This window comes from Leucopleurus acutus (assembly GCF_964270905.1).
Source record: "Leucopleurus acutus genome assembly, chromosome: 5".
Taxonomy (NCBI): domain Eukaryota; kingdom Metazoa; phylum Chordata; class Mammalia; order Artiodactyla; family Delphinidae; genus Leucopleurus; species Leucopleurus acutus.
This window is the reverse complement of record NC_139147.1, coordinates 121,830,405-121,847,302: the sequence shown is the minus strand read 5'-3', so window position 1 is coordinate 121,847,302 and position 16,898 is coordinate 121,830,405. Positions and strand designations below refer to the sequence as shown.

General features: G+C 39.9%; 1 protein-coding gene across 5 annotated transcripts in view; it reads right to left on the bottom strand.

Annotated features, from left to right (window-relative positions):
* TFDP2 (transcription factor Dp-2) overlaps window positions 1–16,898 on the bottom strand; it is a 166,649-nt gene that overhangs the window by 49,895 nt on the left and 99,856 nt on the right. For 4 of the 5 annotated variants that reach the window (XM_082840246.1, XM_082840247.1, XM_082840249.1 and 1 more), the window contains one exon: window positions 984–1,087. In XM_082840246.1, the coding sequence (XP_082696372.1) occupies window positions 984–1,087 (104 nt within the window). The remainder of the gene's footprint in view (window positions 1–983; window positions 1,088–16,898) is intronic. The other variant, XM_082840248.1, reaches the window with a different exon arrangement.

Genomic DNA, 16,898 nt, shown 5'->3' with positions numbered 1-16,898 from the left:
CTAGATTACATTCTTCTCATAGTTACAGTATTGTGCAACATCTTTAGCTCGGATTCTGCAGATGATTAACAGTCCTCAAGGGATCAAGAAAAATGTTGTGTCTAGAATGGCTTAAGATCTCAAAGACTTTCTGAAGCCATTCAGAATGTTAAAAGAGATTTTTGTCTAAATAATTGTGCATTTAACATAGTCCACAGTACCGTACATTACAGCAAAATTTATGCTTATTGCTTTATAGATAAGAAGATGTAAACACTGACAATGAAGAGTTACTGTTCAAATGTTTACATACTTTTGCTAATGGTGGGTGAGGCCATTTAAATAAGGTATAGTTTTTAGATTAGCTGCATGCAACTCTGTTTATAAATAAGGCTTTCTTAAAAGTGCTATATACTTTAAGCTCTAGCATAATTAATGGAATACCTTCAGAGAAACAGTTAAATACTTTCCATTTTAATTCATTATTTCTACTGCTAAAGATTAAAAAGAACTGGTGAGTTGTTTCTTCCTAAATGTCCTTTCATCAAAGAGTTTCAAATTAGTAGCTCCAAATATAGATTAACTGTTGGGTCATACTCAATTTATATGATATTCAATTTATATGAGATTACACGGTTTAGTGCAGCAAAGACTATTTTACAAGAAAAAGAAAAAGGAGAACATAAAACATAACAGATTTCTAATCAATTTAATCGAACAACTGAAAACAAGAGAAGCCTCATATAGGGAGCAAAAACCTTAATATTAACACATTCAGAATCCACAGATTCAAGTACGTGAAAATTGAACACTGAAGAGTATAACGCCTTTCTTTTTCGTAAGACTAATCAGTTACATTCAGGTAAAAACAAAACTTTAAAAAATAAGTGACTGAGATAAGAAATTAACTGCAATATCTGACCAAGCGTCTTTGGTACAACTCTCCTTTAAATAAGTCTTGCCTAAGCAAAGTTTCAAGTCCTAAGATATGATGATTTTCTTACCATTTGGGGTCCAACATTCACATTTATTGGTCCTAAGGTTTTTGGTAAAATCTTTGTTGGTGAGTTGGTGCTGGAAACTGGAAATGCAACAAATGAAACGTTACCTGAAATTATATCAAAACACTTGGTTAATGTTCTGCAATATCAAGGCCACCTTCTACCTATCTATGCATCCATGGTCCTAACCAGCTGTGCTTAAGTAATTTATAATTATCTTAATAAGGATGTTAAGACCAAAGAGCCATACTGAAAAGTCAACCAACTATTGCTTTGTTGTAGTGAGAACAATTAATTCTGCAGAACAGCACACCTGTAAAAGAAATAGTTCAGTCTGTCTGACAACTACTGGACATTGGTTTTTTAGAGGAAAAGTTGGCTTTTTAGAGGAAAGTTGGTTTATCTGACAACTACTGGACATTAAGTTGGTTTTTTAGAGGAAAAAACATTTTGAGAGTTCATAATGCATATCATAGTTTATATCAGAGTTGAGAATTCCAGTTAGATCTTTATTAGAAATCATAGAACAAAAATAAATGCATGAAGTATAACATGAAATAAAATAAGTATCTATTAGAATTTCTTTACAGTATAACATTTTATACTAAAAGCTAACATGTTTTCAAAATGTTGAGTTGGCAGTGTTCTGAGATTTTTATCACAGTGGAGAAATAAATGATGCCACCTAGTTTCTGATGGTGGAAACTATGAGATCTGTATAGTGTTTTCAAGTGATTTCAACAATTTAAATTTCAAATTAAGGTAGCAAAATGCCTTCCCCCCAAATGAAAAGCCAACCAATAATTTTCTGAACTACCATGTCAACTACTTAACTTCTCTGGACAAACTTCAGTTTACCAATGTTCCTCTTAGAAGATAAGAGTATAATCCAATATAACAAAGGAGATCACACAGGAAGTGCGTGAAAGAGGGTCAATATTGAAACTCTGGGGAAAAAACAACATTTAAGAGCAGGACCAGAAAGGCACCTCCTTCTCACTCTCCCTCCCCCTTCCTGAGCTCCCCCAAAGCTTGCCCAACTCCTGAATGCCCTTCTCTTATCTCCTAACTCTCAGTAGGTCTCCTGCAGTAAGGAACTCAGGCCACCAGGCTCTTCTTCCTCAACCTGGGAACTTACCGGCACCTTCACATATTTTTACTTCTCTCTGAGTGGAAGATTCTCATATAAATTACTTCTTTCATGTCTGCCCTGCACTTCCTGTCTTCTCAGGGAACTCACGCATCAATTATTTACTCTGTCTTCTGAGTTTTCAACTATACCACCGGTTCCTTCCCTCAGCTTCTCTCTCTGCCCATCTGCCTTGTATTATTTCCCCTCAAATTCTACATTTCAAAATCAAATTCTTTATCTTTCTCATGCCCACTCAGCAAGGCCCAGTAACCCAAATCTGCTTCTCCTTCTTGGTATAGATCATCATGCACCCAGTGACCCGAACCAGAAACCATCAACCCCTCCTTATTCAACCAACGACCACATCCTACTTGTTACCTTCTTACCCTGGTTCCTTTATATTGCCGGTGCTTGTTTAATTTGGAACTTTATCAAATCCGGTTTGAAAACAGTTACTCTCTAATCCAGAGGTTCACAACCCTGGCTGTGCAATGGAATTATCTAGGAAGCCATAAAAAATGCCAGTGCCTGGGTCTTACCCCCAGAGCTTCTGATATAATTGAACTGGAGTCAACCTGGGCACCAGACTGTTAAAGTTCTCCAGATAGTTCCAAGGTGCAGTCAGAGCTGAGCCCCACTTCCCCAACTGGGTATCCAAACAGCTTTCCTACCCCTCTGCACATCTGTGACAAACCAGTCTTTCCACGGATGAAACTGTGCTGGACACTCCCCTATTTAAGGCCTTCAGAGATTCCATGACACTTCCTAAATGCCTCTCAGACTCCTCACATGACACACAAGCTCCCTTTGGAGATCTCACCCCGCCTCCCTTCCCAGTTTCATCTTCAGCTACTCTGTCCACATGCACCCTAGGCTCCCATCAGATTAAATACTTTGCAGTTCCAGGAAGGCCCCAGATCAACCACTCCAGCTTTGATGCACACTCTTCCTTCTGCTGGGAAGTCTCTCTCTACTGGGACAAGGCCTACCTTCCAGCACTTCAAAATGGTACTCCTTACCATTTTCTGAGAAATCACCAAGTTCCAGGGTCTGCTCTAGAGGCTTCCCATATATACATCATCTCATTAATGCTTAGGAGAACAGTGAGACATATATTATTGATGACTCCGTGAGGTTAAACAGTCTGTACAAGGTCCCACAGGCAGTAAAGGGCCACAGCTCCACCTCCGAAGCTTCTGCTCTCTGTGTCACCTCCCCCTTATTAGGCGTCTCCAGCCTCTAGGGTCTAGGTCTTGGATGCCCTTCTTCTGGCTTTTCATAAAACCTATTATTATCTACTTGTAATTCTACTATAAGTAGGCTATGTTGTCAGCTTTGTATCCTAGCACCTGGTTTAGTCCCTGGCCCCAAAGAGGTACAGGAAACAATAAAAACTGTTCGATTTGCACAGATTGGAGCTATTACCTTTCCTAATCTGGATGCCATGCTTCCTGTAATGTAGCCTAAATTGTATCTTTTGTTACTTTTTAACAGGTGAAATAAATTTAAACACCAGGTCCTTTGTTTATTGTTTTTAAACATGACTGACCAACTGGTATTAGCAAATAGTTTCCTTTCTCTGTAACTGTGCAACTGATCTTTTATACAACATGCCTCTACGTTATCAAATACGGTTTGATATTTATAACCCAAATACGGTTATTCACCTGTTTAAGAATTCACTTAACTGGAGAATACTAATTTATAATTCCAGAGGGAGGAACAGGTCTGTAATTGATAGACATGTGCCATAAACTCAGTCCTAGACAGGAGGGGAAACACCACCGATCCATGTGAGGAAGAACCCAGCCATGATAAAGTCTGGCTCTCAGATAGTTTTTTTTTTTTTTTTTTTTTTGCGGTACGCGGGCCTCTCACTGTTGTGGCCTCTCCCGTTGCGGAGCACAGGCTCCGGACGCGCAGGCTCAGCGGCCATGGCTCACAGGCCCAGCCGCTCCGCGGCATGTGGGATCTTCCCGGACCGGGACACGAACCCGCATCCCCTGCATCGGCAGGCGGACTCTCAACCGCTGCGCCACCAGGGAAGCCCTCAGATGGTTTTTTAAAATGACCTTAAGGCTGCTGAATGTTTAAGATGAGATCATCTGTGATACACCACATTAGAAACAAAAGCCAAAAACTTACAAAAAACAGTGAAGCAAGAAACATACAAAAAAAAAAAAGATAATTAAGGTTAGGGAATAACCCTAAATTGAAACTTAACAGTAAAGACAAACTAAGAATATAAAACTTAGGTCAAAAACAGAAACAAGAGGGACTTCCCTGGGTGGAACAGGGGTTAAGAATCCGCCTGCCAATGCAGGGGACACGGGTTCGAGCCCTGGTCTGGGGAGATCCCAAATGCCGCAGAGCGACTAAGTCCGTGTGCCACAGCTACTGAGCCTGCACTCGAGAGGCCACTCTTCACAAGAGAAGCCACCGCAATGAGAAGCCCGCGCACTGCAACCGAAGAGTAGCCCCTGCTCGCCACAACTAGAGAAAGCCTGCGCATAGCAACGAAGACCCAACGCAGCCATAAATCAATCAATCAATAAATAAATTAATTTTTTAAAAATTAAATAAAAAAAAAGAAAGGGCTTCCCTGGTGGTGCAGTAGTTAAGAATCCGCCTGCCAATGCAGGGGACACGGGTTCAAGCCCTGGTCCAGGAAGATCCCACATGCCACAGAGCAACTCAGCCCGTGCACCACAACTACTGAAGCCTGTGTGCTCTAGAGCCCGCGTGCTGCAACTGCTGAGCACGAGTATTGCCCGTGCTCTGCAACAAGAGAAGCCACCACGATGACAAGCCTGCGCACTGCAACGAAGAGTAGCCCCCGCTCGCCACAACTAGAGAAAGCCTGCGTGTAGCAATGAAGACCCAACGCAACCAAAAATAAATAAATTTAAATCTTAAAAAAAAATAGAAAAACCTCGTTAAAGCCAGATCTGTCATGGCAGTTAATATCAAAGAATTTAGATGGAACTTAATAAACCTAAAAAATTGATTCTAAAATGTTTCTGGAAGAGTAAAGACAGAGAACAGCCAAGAAAATTTTGAAAAAAGGAATAATGGGGAAGAGAGGAACTGTAGCCTCGCAGATTTCAGAATTATTACACAGCTAAAGGGACTGAAATCATGTGACACTGGCTAAGATGCAGACAAAGAAATTGACAAAACAGAAGTTAAAGTCCAAATTTTACTTCATTTATACATGAAAATTTTATATATGGTAAATAGCTTTTCAAATTAATGGAGAAAGGGTAGATTACTTAAGAAATGTTGTTGAGACAAGAAACTGTCCATTTGGATAAAAAAAAATCTTAGATTTCTCATCTTTCACAAAAATAAATCCCAGAAAGACCAAATGCTTAAATATAAAAATTAAACATTCCAAGCATGTTACAGAATTCAGAAATCTTAAGTGAAAACAGACTGACAGATTTGACTACCTAAAAATAAATATTTTCTAAACAGCAAAAGACCCAATACACTTAAGACAAATCTCAGACTTGGTAAACAAATTTGCACAGGAATAGATGCTTAATTTTAAAAATAAAAAATTCACACACACAAAAAGAAACTTTTTAATGTACCAGATTGGTAAAGATTAAAAAGTCTGATAATGTCCTGAGTTGGTAAAGATGTGGCAAAATGGGTGCATTTAAAAAATATTTAGGGAATTCCCTGGTGGTCCAGTGGTTAGGACTCCCTGCTTCCACTGCAGGGGGGGCACGGGTTCGATCCCTGGTCGGGGAACTAAGATCCCGCATGCCGTGCAGTGCGGCCAAAAATTTTAAAAATAAAAAAATATTTACTTGGCACCTACTGTATGCCAAGTACTAATGCTAAGTGCTACGGATACTCAGGGCAAGTGAACTGTCCACTGCAGTCAAGGGGCTAACACTATTGGAGAGCCTTTCTGGATGGCAGTCCGACAGTGTAATTAGAGAGGAGTTTGAGGATTGTGTGTTAGAGTATAAATTTTTAAGTAAGGGCTTTATAAGCAATTATACACATTTTAAAGGCTCTTTCTACCTCAACAAATAATCTTTCAACTGCCCTCTGCTGCCTAAGTGGCAAGGTGATCCCTGGCCTCTGCAACAACGTCTCAGTTAATAATGGGTATACCCTCTGACCAGCAATTCCTCTGCGGGATGTGTATCCTAATAATCTAAGCAGATGAGAACAGTTACACATGTCCTAGGATTGCAGCACTGTGGATAAAAGCAAAACCCTGGAAACAATTTAAATGTTTAAACATCTTTGGTACATGCATATGATGGGATATTACAAAGTCCCTAAAAAAATTACAAGTATGTATTGCCATGGAAGAATGTTCCCATTATAAGACAGGACGATTAAATGGTATGACTCCATTTACCTTAAAAACTACATATACACATAAGTTTACATACGCATAAAGAGTCTGGCAAGATAACAATGATAGAGGTTAGCTCTGGGTGAGCAGTATGGAGAAGTGTTTTACTTTGTTTTACCCTTTATTACTAATAAAGTTTTATGAACATGCATGCACCTGTTTTATAATGGGAAAAGCTATTGCCAGTCTGAAGGAAAAAAAAGACAGTGACAGAGAATCAGCCACAGCTGCTGAAACAAGGTGACGATCTATAAATGAAGTACCTGTGTTTTAGAATTAGCAACAATGAAATCTGTTTTAGAAGCGGTTAAAGGGGCTCTGCTGGGATTTCAGTAATTGTAATATCCAGAAATAATAGCCACGTATTTAGACACAGTTTGCTTTCATCGAATCAACTAGGTTCAGCAGCAGAAATATAATTTTTTGGACTCAAAAGGACATTTAAATAGGTTATAAACATCCAGTCTCCTGAAATTTCAGCCACATTAGGAGTAAACCAAACCAAGTCTAAACAATTTTTCTTAAGTACCTGGCCTTAATTCATAGCTCCGTGGCAACAGGGTCCTGACACTGTCCAAAAGCCAATGCCTGGCACTTGATATATTTATTAAAAACAAAACTTTAAAGACCTGCCTGGATTTTGGTGCTGGCAGCTCCCTGAATTAACTAAAATGAGATCGATCACCTAGGAAAGGGGCTAAGAAAAGCTAACACGCCAAACCCTGCACAGGCACAAAATTTCGGCTCAAATTTTATTTCGATCTCTTGAGTAACTGGAATCCTTCTGTTTTCCATTAGAATTGTCCAGACACCAAAGATTTCTTTCACTCATAATCCTTTGGGGGGTTTCAGTTATAGTTAATCACCTTCAATATGTCCAATTAAAATGAAAAATTCAGTCAAATAATTGTGGTTTGTCTACATGAAGCCAACATAAATTATTTTTCACAGTACTGACCTGCTGGGGGAAAAATTATTTTGGGCCTGAATAAGCTTTGGGGAAGATCTTCACCCAAGCCTATATCACATTCTCCCAGAAGAACCTAATTAGTAACTTATTATAGGAAAGAATATGCTTATTTTATGGGTTTCTAAATACCTCAAATCAGAAGTAGTGTATATCCCATATATACAGGGTCCAAACTTCACAGGACAAGGTAAACTTACAGCCCTAAATATAAGTTTAAAAAGTTTAAAAATGACCTACATTGGGCTTCCCTGGTGGTGCAGTGGTTAGGAATCCGCCTGCCAATGCAGGGGACACGGGTTCGAGCCCTGATCTGGGAAGATCCCACATGCTGCAGAGCAGCTAAGCCCGTGTGCCACAACTACTGAGCCTGCGCTCTAGAGCCCGCGAGCCACGACTACTGAGCCCGTGTGCCGCAACTACTGAGCCCACGTGCCACAACTACTGAGGCCCACGTGCCTAGAGCCTGTGCTGCACGGCAGGAGAAGCCCTGCATTAAGAAGCCTGCGCACCACAACAAAGAGTGGCCCCCACTCACTGCAACTAGAGAAAGCCTGCGCACAGCAACAAAGACCCAATGCAGCCAAAAATAAATAAATAAAATAAATTTATTTGAAAAAAAAATGACCTACATTGTGGTGGTGTATGTATGTGTTTGTCAAACTCGGAGAACTCTAGGCTAAAAAGGGTTAATTCTACTATATACATGTAAAATATACCTTAATTTAAAAAATGGGAAAAAGTGACCTAGGCAATTTCATTATTTATTAGTAAGAAGCTAATTACAGATTATACAATCCTCTTGCTTTTCCTCTTCTGTTACCTTCTGCTATCTACTTTTAAAATTTATTTTATAAACAGGTAGTTCATGGATTTGTCTAAATTACATCCCTCCAGCTACCTTCTCTTTTGAAAACTTCCTGCATCATCACAATCTTTCCCCTTCTGCTGGGTCATTCTTACCAGCACATAAACATGCATTTTTTCTTTCATCTTAAAAACAAAATACAAAACAACTTTTATTAACCATACACAGCTCTCCAGCTACCAACTCTTTTCTGTTGCACTCTAGAGCAAAACTCATAAAATCTGTCAACATCTGCTGTGTCCACTTCTCCACTCTGTTTTCTTTAACCCACTCCCATTCCCGCCCCTCAGCTTCACTGAAACAGCTCTTGCCAAGATCACCTCCACGTTGCTAAATCCAATGGTCAATTCTCAGTTTTCAACTTAACCTTAACCTACCAGCCGTATCTGATACTTTTTAAAAACACACCTTCTGGGTTTCCCTGGTGGCGCAGTCGTTGAGAGTCCGCCTGCCGATGCGAGGGACGCGGGTTCGTGCCCTGGTCCAGGAGGATCCCGCGTGCCGCGGAGCGGCTGGGCCCGTGAGCCATGGCCGCTGAGCCTGCGCGGCCTGTGCTCCGCAACGGGAGAGGCCACAGCGGTGAGAGGCCCGCGTACCGCAAAAAAAAAAAACAAACAAAAAAATAAACAAAAACACACCTTCTTTTCAAACACTCTCCACTTGGCATCCAAACCTCCGTTCTCTCTTGGTTCTCCTCCAAACCCACTGGTTTCTCCTTCTCAGTCTTGGTGGCTGGATCCTCCTCTCTAAAACCATTCGGGAGCCCCTTACATCGGTCCTCCGACTATTCTCTGTCAACTCTTCTTCACTAGGTGGTCTGACAGCTCCCATGTATATTTCTCCAGATTAAACCTCTCGCCCAAACTTCAGATTCATGTATCCAACTGTCATTTCAAATATCTCCATTTTGATGTTTAACAGGCATCTCAAACTTAACATTCTCAAAATGTAATTCCTGACTGTTCCCCATCCCACCCAGAAACCTCCTTCTCCCATCTCTCTCTTCATCTCATTAAATGTCAACTCCATTCTTCAACTGTTTAGACCAAAAGAGATCACTGTTGACCTTCTCTTATAGCCTACATACAACCCATTAATAAATCCTATTGGTCCTATCTTTAAAAATGTATCCTGAATAGAAAACAAACTAGTGGTTGCCAGTGGGGAGGAAGGAGAGGGACAATATAGGGGTGGGGGAGTGCGAGGCACAAATTATTGGGTGTAAGATAGGCTCAAGGGTGTATTGTACAACACAGGGAACATAGCTAATGTTTTGTAGTATCTGTTCATGGAAAGTAACCTTTAAAAATTGCATATTGGGGCTTCCCTGGTGGCGCAGTGGTTGAGAAGCTGCCTGCCAATGCAGAGGACATGGGTTCGAGCCCTGATCTGGGAAGATCCCACGTGCCACGGAGCAACTAGGCCCGTGAGCCACAACTACTGAGCCTGCGCATCTGGAGCTTGTGCTCCGCAACAAGAGAGGCCGCTGACAGTGAGAGGTCCGCGCACCGCGATGAAGAGTAGCCCCCGCTCGCCGCAACTGGAGAAAGCCCTCGCACAGGAACGAAGACCCAACACAGCCAAAAATAAATAAATAAATTTTTTTTTAATTGTATATACTAAAAAGAAAAGGTAGATGGCCAATGTAAAAAAAAACAAAAACAAAAAACCAACCCCAAACAATCTATGTAGCAAGAGGTGGCTGTGTCAGAACATTGCTGGTTTACATTTATGATGGTGGTCCTTATTTTAAATTTTTACTTAGTTCTTTGCTATACGTCTGTATCCATACCCACAATAAAAATGATTTAATGTTTACAAAAAATAAAATAAAATGTTATCTGGAACATAACCACTTCTCATCCACTCCACTGCTACCACTATGATCCAAGTCACCATTTCTAGACTGAATTATTGCAATATCTTCCTGATTCATCCACCAGTCCTGCATTAGGCCCACCTCACCCCACAAAACTACTCCCAAGCCTTCCGATACAGTAGTCACTAGATCAGAGGCTATAAAGCACGACTTTAGTAGTTAGTACAACTGAGGACCTAATTTCTAAACGTATTTAATTTTAACGAATTTAAATTTAAAAATTGAAGCAGTCTAAAATATTTTCCCATTAAAAACAGCATTATTGTTTTGGTAGTACTACATTTCACCTCAATTGTTGAAAATTTAACATCTAAACAGAAATGTGCTCTAAGTGTAAAATACAGATTTTCAAGGCTAAGTAATCAAAACCTAACTCTCTAAAAATTTGATTATATTGATTCCATGTTCAATGATAATGTTTCGGATATTGGATTAAATAAAAACCTATCATTCAGATTAATTTTAGCTGTTTCTTTTTACCTTTTTAAATGTGGCTACTAGAAAATTTTAAATTATGCGACTTACATTATCCTACTGAACAGCACTGCTGTTCGCAGCGGTCAGCGTGATCCTGCTTTGTGGAGTAATTCTCTTTCAGCTCTCCAGTGGGCTTTGCATCTCAGTCTGTGTGATGGTTTACAGAGCCCTGTGTCACCTGACCCCTCCTTTCTGACCTCATCAACTGTCAAATCTCTCCCTTCAATCCACTACATTCACCCAGGCCTCTTTGCTGTTCCTCAAACCATGACAAGCAAATTTCTACCTCGTGGCCTTTGTCCTTAAAAGTTTCCTCTGCCAGTAACTTTCTTCCCGCAGATATCTACATGCCTTATTCCCCAGCTTCCTTGAAGACTGTGCTCAGCTGTCAGTGTATCAGAGATGCCTGATCACCCTACATCAGCACTTCTTCACTTACTATGACTTTCCACCAGAGTACTTATCTGTATATGATGTACTGCAAATTTATATTTACTTGCTTATAAGCATATAAGCACCCACTCTCAGAATGTTAAGTTCTATAAGAACAGGAGATTCGTTATCTTATTCACCGCTGTATCTCCAGCACCTAGCACAGTGCCTGGGACATAACATAGTTCAACAAATATTTGTTGGATGGATGAATGAATGAATGAATGCACAAATACATGAATGTCTGCATGGAAGCATGTGATACAAATTCCGGAGACAGGAGTATACAGTTAAACTAAGTCTCCTCTCGTCCCCGACCACCACCTAACCATTCCCTTCCCTAGTGACAGCTACTGGTGCCAGTTCATATATAACCTTTCAGAAATACTCTAGGCATATACAAACATATATGCAATACATATCCTTTTCTCCTTACACATATGGTTTGCATATCAGTTTGCATGTTGCTTTTTTACCACTTAACAATACTATACCTATTTTAGATGTCTTTCCATACTACGTACATACATATGTAATTTTGCTTCAATATTTACTTCATTAGCTATGTAATACTTCTTTTTATGGCTCTAGCAGCTTATCTGAGTCCCTTAATAATGGAAAGCTTTTAGTGTTACAAACATGATTAACAGTAAAATCTTTTATTACTACAAGTAATATTGCAATGACTACACATATGTCTTTACACACATTGGTTGTACCAACTGGCTGTAACAATTCACCCTCTGTTCAGAAATGTATGAAATGTATTCATTTCCACATATCCTTACCAACTCAGTGTGTTATCAAACTTTATTGTTGTCAATCTTTAGGTTAAAAATAGTATCTCACATTGATTTTATTTTGGTTTTATTATTATGAATAAGACTGACGTGTTTCGTTTAAAAGTCATCTAAATTTTCCTTCCTGAGAATTATGACCAACTTTCTGTTGGCTGTTGATGATTTGTTTCACTGGCTGACCCTCTTTAAATATCGAAGGAATAAGAGTATTCTTTGTTACACCTGCTGAAAATATTTTTCCCAATTTGACATTTGTCTTTGGCTTTTATATATGATTTTCTTTCCACATTTTAAAAGAATGCTGCCCATCTCATAGTTCTTTCCTTTTATGACTTTAGTGCCATTAAAAAGGTCTGTGAGTCTGTTTAAATATAAAAATAAAGGCGGTTGGAGTAGCTGCAAAGTTTGTTTATTTATCTTCGCTTCCCACCCTGAAGCTGCGCGTTGTGCATGGGCGTGCTATGTTTTACTCATCTTACAGGTTTGGTATTTCCAGTTGGATATGCTGTTCTTTGAATTTAATTATCATTCGTTACATATTAAAGTCTGTATTAAACATCCCCCATGTTTTCTTATAGTCCTTCGATGCCTTCATTTTAAATTTTACATCCTTGACCATCTGGAATTTATTTGATGTGAGAAGCGAATGATCCAATTTATTTTTCCTAAATGGCTACTTTTAATGAGTAATCTACTCCCCCTCCCCCATGCTAACATGAAAGTCTACCTTATTGACTTTCTATTTGCTCCACTGATCTGCCTACTTATGTGACAGTATCATGTGCTTCACTTCATTCACAATTAACATTTCAAACAGAGAATAAGGAGACTCAGAAGAAGAAAAGTGTCAAGCATCTCTTTCCTTCCCACACTACCTTTTAATTATTTGTTAATAACTGTTTTAAAGGACTATCGATCAGTTTCAAATACAGTACTAATGAGGTCAAGTCCCAGGTCGGTTCTGGAATAGGTCCATTCATTTTGCAAAGAGCAAAGATTCCACAACCTTCAGACTATATTTCTAATTTCAGCCGGCCATCTAGAAAGCAACATATGTCACTGAAGAGAGAGTAAAGTAGGGGGAACAATATGATGGCTCAGGGGATATCTATCACCTTTATTTGAAAAATAACTCAGGCCCAATAGATCAACAGCACTATCTTCATAAATGAAACACATATTAATTGCTCATAATTAATTTGAAAAGACAACATATCCAACTGGAAACAGCAAATCTGTAAGATAGTAAAATACAGCACATCCATGTATAAGGTGCATGTCAGGAACGGGAATTGAAGGTAAATAAACCTTGCAGTCACTCTGACTTCATTCGGTTTTGTTTAAATATACTCAGATTTTTTTTTTTTTTTAGTTTTCATTCTATTTATAGGTTAGCTACTATAATGTGCATTACCTATATGCACCCTATAACACTGTTATGTTCTATTTTGTTGCATCTGTACTCAATCATGTTCACCAAAGTTGCCAAGATTAAATCCAAAGGCCACCATCCATTACTAAACTCTTTAACGTGGGTGACCATAATATCACTGCAAATGGTCAGGGTGAGAAACAGGAGATAAAACTTCATAATATCTCCAAAGTGTAATGGTTAAAGTGACCTCTAGAACCTCCCTCTCTGCATGTGGTTCCAAAGTGGAAATCAAGTATCCTTAACGCATAGATAAAGACAGAAGATCTGAAATGCACATTCCTACATATCACAGGCATGGAAGCCAAAGGCGGGATGTTTTCGCAGCTGTCAGAGCACAGGACTTCTGTGATTTCCCCCCAGTGGACCACCTCACCAGAATCTTTCCAAAGAACCACAGAAAGGATCCTTGAAATGACCATAACAAAAAAACAGTTCTACAGCCCTCAGGGTATACTCCTAATGGGTCAATAAATCTTTTAAGTCAGTCTTTCCTACATACTTTCCCTAGAGGATCAAGTCTTTTCTCTTGGCTTCCATAAGCATTTTTACTTGGAGGACACCTTTTAAAACAATTAGCTAGCTCCCTCTTTCTCTGGTATCCAGAACCATAAATGCCCCGGATTCTTCAACCTGAAAGGAGAAAAACATTTCTTTTTCCATCTTCCTACATGTCAGGATTTAAACAGGGCCTCTTCATTGCTTAGATGAACTCCTTAATTCAAGCTCTAGTATCTGGAATATTATAACTGTTTTCATTTAGTTCCTCAAACCTCAAAGCTAAAAGATCTTAGAAATCATTTAGTCCATTCTCACTGGGTTTCTCTTGTAGGACCCTTCCCTTTCAATACTTTGTCGATGTCCATCCAAAAACATGCATCGCATCTAGAGGCTGGATCCTACTGCTTCTTCACTGGCTTCTTTATCTTTATTTAAAACATGTCCTTTTGTCCTTTTTCTATTTACCCTGCTCAGACAAGGACCATCTTTTAATTCTGAATTTTCTCATTTCTCTTCCACCTCCTTAATTAGAATTTCCCAGTTTTGGACACTCTATCTTCTGATTAATAATTGAATTAGTTCACCATATGGCCTCAAACAACTTGGTTCTTCCACGCCTTCCCAGTAATTCTTACCAAATGTGCTTGGACATAGGATACAAAGGGGGTGAACAAAAGTGGGAGAGGGCAGTGTCCCTCTTATTCAAAATACGTATTTCTGGGTTCCACTAACCACCTAAAGAAACCAGGTGGGAATGCGTATTTTAAACAAGTGCCTCAGAGGATGGTTAGGATCAAGCAGGACTGGGACAAACTGCTGCAAGTGCCCCTTTCCTCTCTGTTCAAATTCAGGAAGTAATGGAGTCTAAGTAGACTCTTTCTACTACACTTACCTCTATTTTCATTTTAAAAAGAGAAGGGGCCAAGTGACCCTTATATTATTATCATCATCATCATTTTTGTCTCTTGTTCTTAAATGCTGTATCTTTTCAATGTTTAGCCTATTTTCAACCACTACTTTTAGCACCATCACCACAGCCAACACACTTGCCAGATGGCACACAGACGCTGTCCGCATGCCTAGAAAAGAGTGTGAACAGAAAGCAGCACATTTTATCTGGTACCAAGAGCCACTGAATGGCTAGAGATCAACGCAGCTGGGCGCAACCACAAGGGTCAGAACTGATGAGCATTACAACACCCAAAGGCACTGAATTGGAAATCACTCTCAAGAAGAAGCCCACTACCCTCTGAGACGGTAACCTGCCCCAGCCAGTGTTAACAAATAAATCATTTTAAATTTACAGTCAAGAGAAGCTATTTTTCTAGTATTTACAAAAGGTGGCAATGACTACAGACAGATCCAGAGTTTAAAAGGTGCGTTCTTAAAATAAATTTAAAACAAATTTAGAACTTTAGGATACAAATTCAAAAAGACCAAAGACCACCCATGAATCAGAATTTCAAAGGCAGTTCTTTTCCTTAGAAAATAAGAAAAGGGATCATTATATTCCATAGGTCATGCTAAGTAGCTCATTCAAAATTGCATTGTTACCAACTTCGTATTTCAATAATATGTTCCACTGAGAGCTATTACTGAAGCTACATTTAAACCATACTGTCAAGAGCAGGAAATCTTAGACACCAGTATCAACAAACGCTTTTGTACTAAAATCTTGCCCATTAAAAGATTCTGCTAGGGCTTCCCTGGTGGCGCAGTGGTTGAGAGTCCGCCTGCCGATGTAGGGGACGCGGGTTCATGCCCCGGTCCGGGAGGATCCCACATGCCACAGAGCGGCTGGGCCCGTGAGCCATGGCCGCTGAGCCTGTGCATCCAGAGCCTGTGCTCCGCAACGGGAGAGGCCACAACAGTGAGAGGCCCGCGTACCGCAAAAAAAAAAAAAAAAAAAGATTCTGCTAAATTTTATAAATAAGTTCTACTGGGTGTACTTGGCAAACAGTAAGTGCTCAGTTAGAAGTCTCTTCATCTTTCTGTCAGAGAAATTGCCAAGAGAGCTGCCAAACTTTGCAAGAGAGCCAAATGCCGAAAACAAAGCCCCCTGCTGATATCTCCAGCTTTAGAGTCAAGACCCAAAAGTTCACTTGAAAACTGGTTGCTTAAAACTTGGTAGAAAGGAAGAATGCTATTACACCATCGGTTCCTGGAGCCACTTGCAAAACAGTTAGCTCATAATACACTTAAGGCACAACACTCAAACCTGCTCCTAACAACGGCGTAAAATGTTTTCTTTTCAGAAAAATGTAGGTGTCCGGCAAATCTTCCCTCTGACTTCCACACCAGAAATGAGAGATTTCTAGGTCACCGTCGACAGTTTCTAATTGCATTAAAATATGTAAGGCAGAGAGAACGTCTACATCGGTCACTCTCTGGGTATTCTGAATTGGAGAAAAATGAATAGGGAAGGCTCAGATTGCCCCAGACATCAATTTTTGCTAAAGAGTTCACATATAAGTCAGGAACCACAGGTACTTCACTCCAGAAGTCTTCTTTCAGCCAATATATTGCTCTTAAATTGAAGGGTTAACAGTCTCAATTACTTCTGCACTGTTGTTAATGATGCTGTAACGTACTGTCATGCCTACATTTATGATCATAAGTGACACACTTTTTTTAATATAAATTTATTTATTTTATTTATTTTTACTTTTGGCTGCATTGGGTCTTTGTTGCTGTGCCCGGGCTTCTCACTGCGGTGGCTTCTCTTGTTGTGGAGCACGGGCTCTAGGCACGCGGGCTTCAGTAGTTGTGGCACGTGGGCTCAGTAGTTGTGGCTCGCGGGCTCTAGAGCACAGGCTCAGTAGTTGTGGCGCAGGGGCTTAGTTGCTCCGTGGCATGTGGGATCCTCCCAGACCAGGGCTCGAACCCGTGTCCCCCTGCATTGGCAGGCAGATTCTTAACCACTGCGCCACCGGGGAAGCCGCTGACACACATTTTTGATAACTGCAATCTATGATGCTGTCGAGGTTATGTTTCACATGTGAGGTCATCAACTATTTTTTAGGACTGTCTATTCCATCAAAACTATACA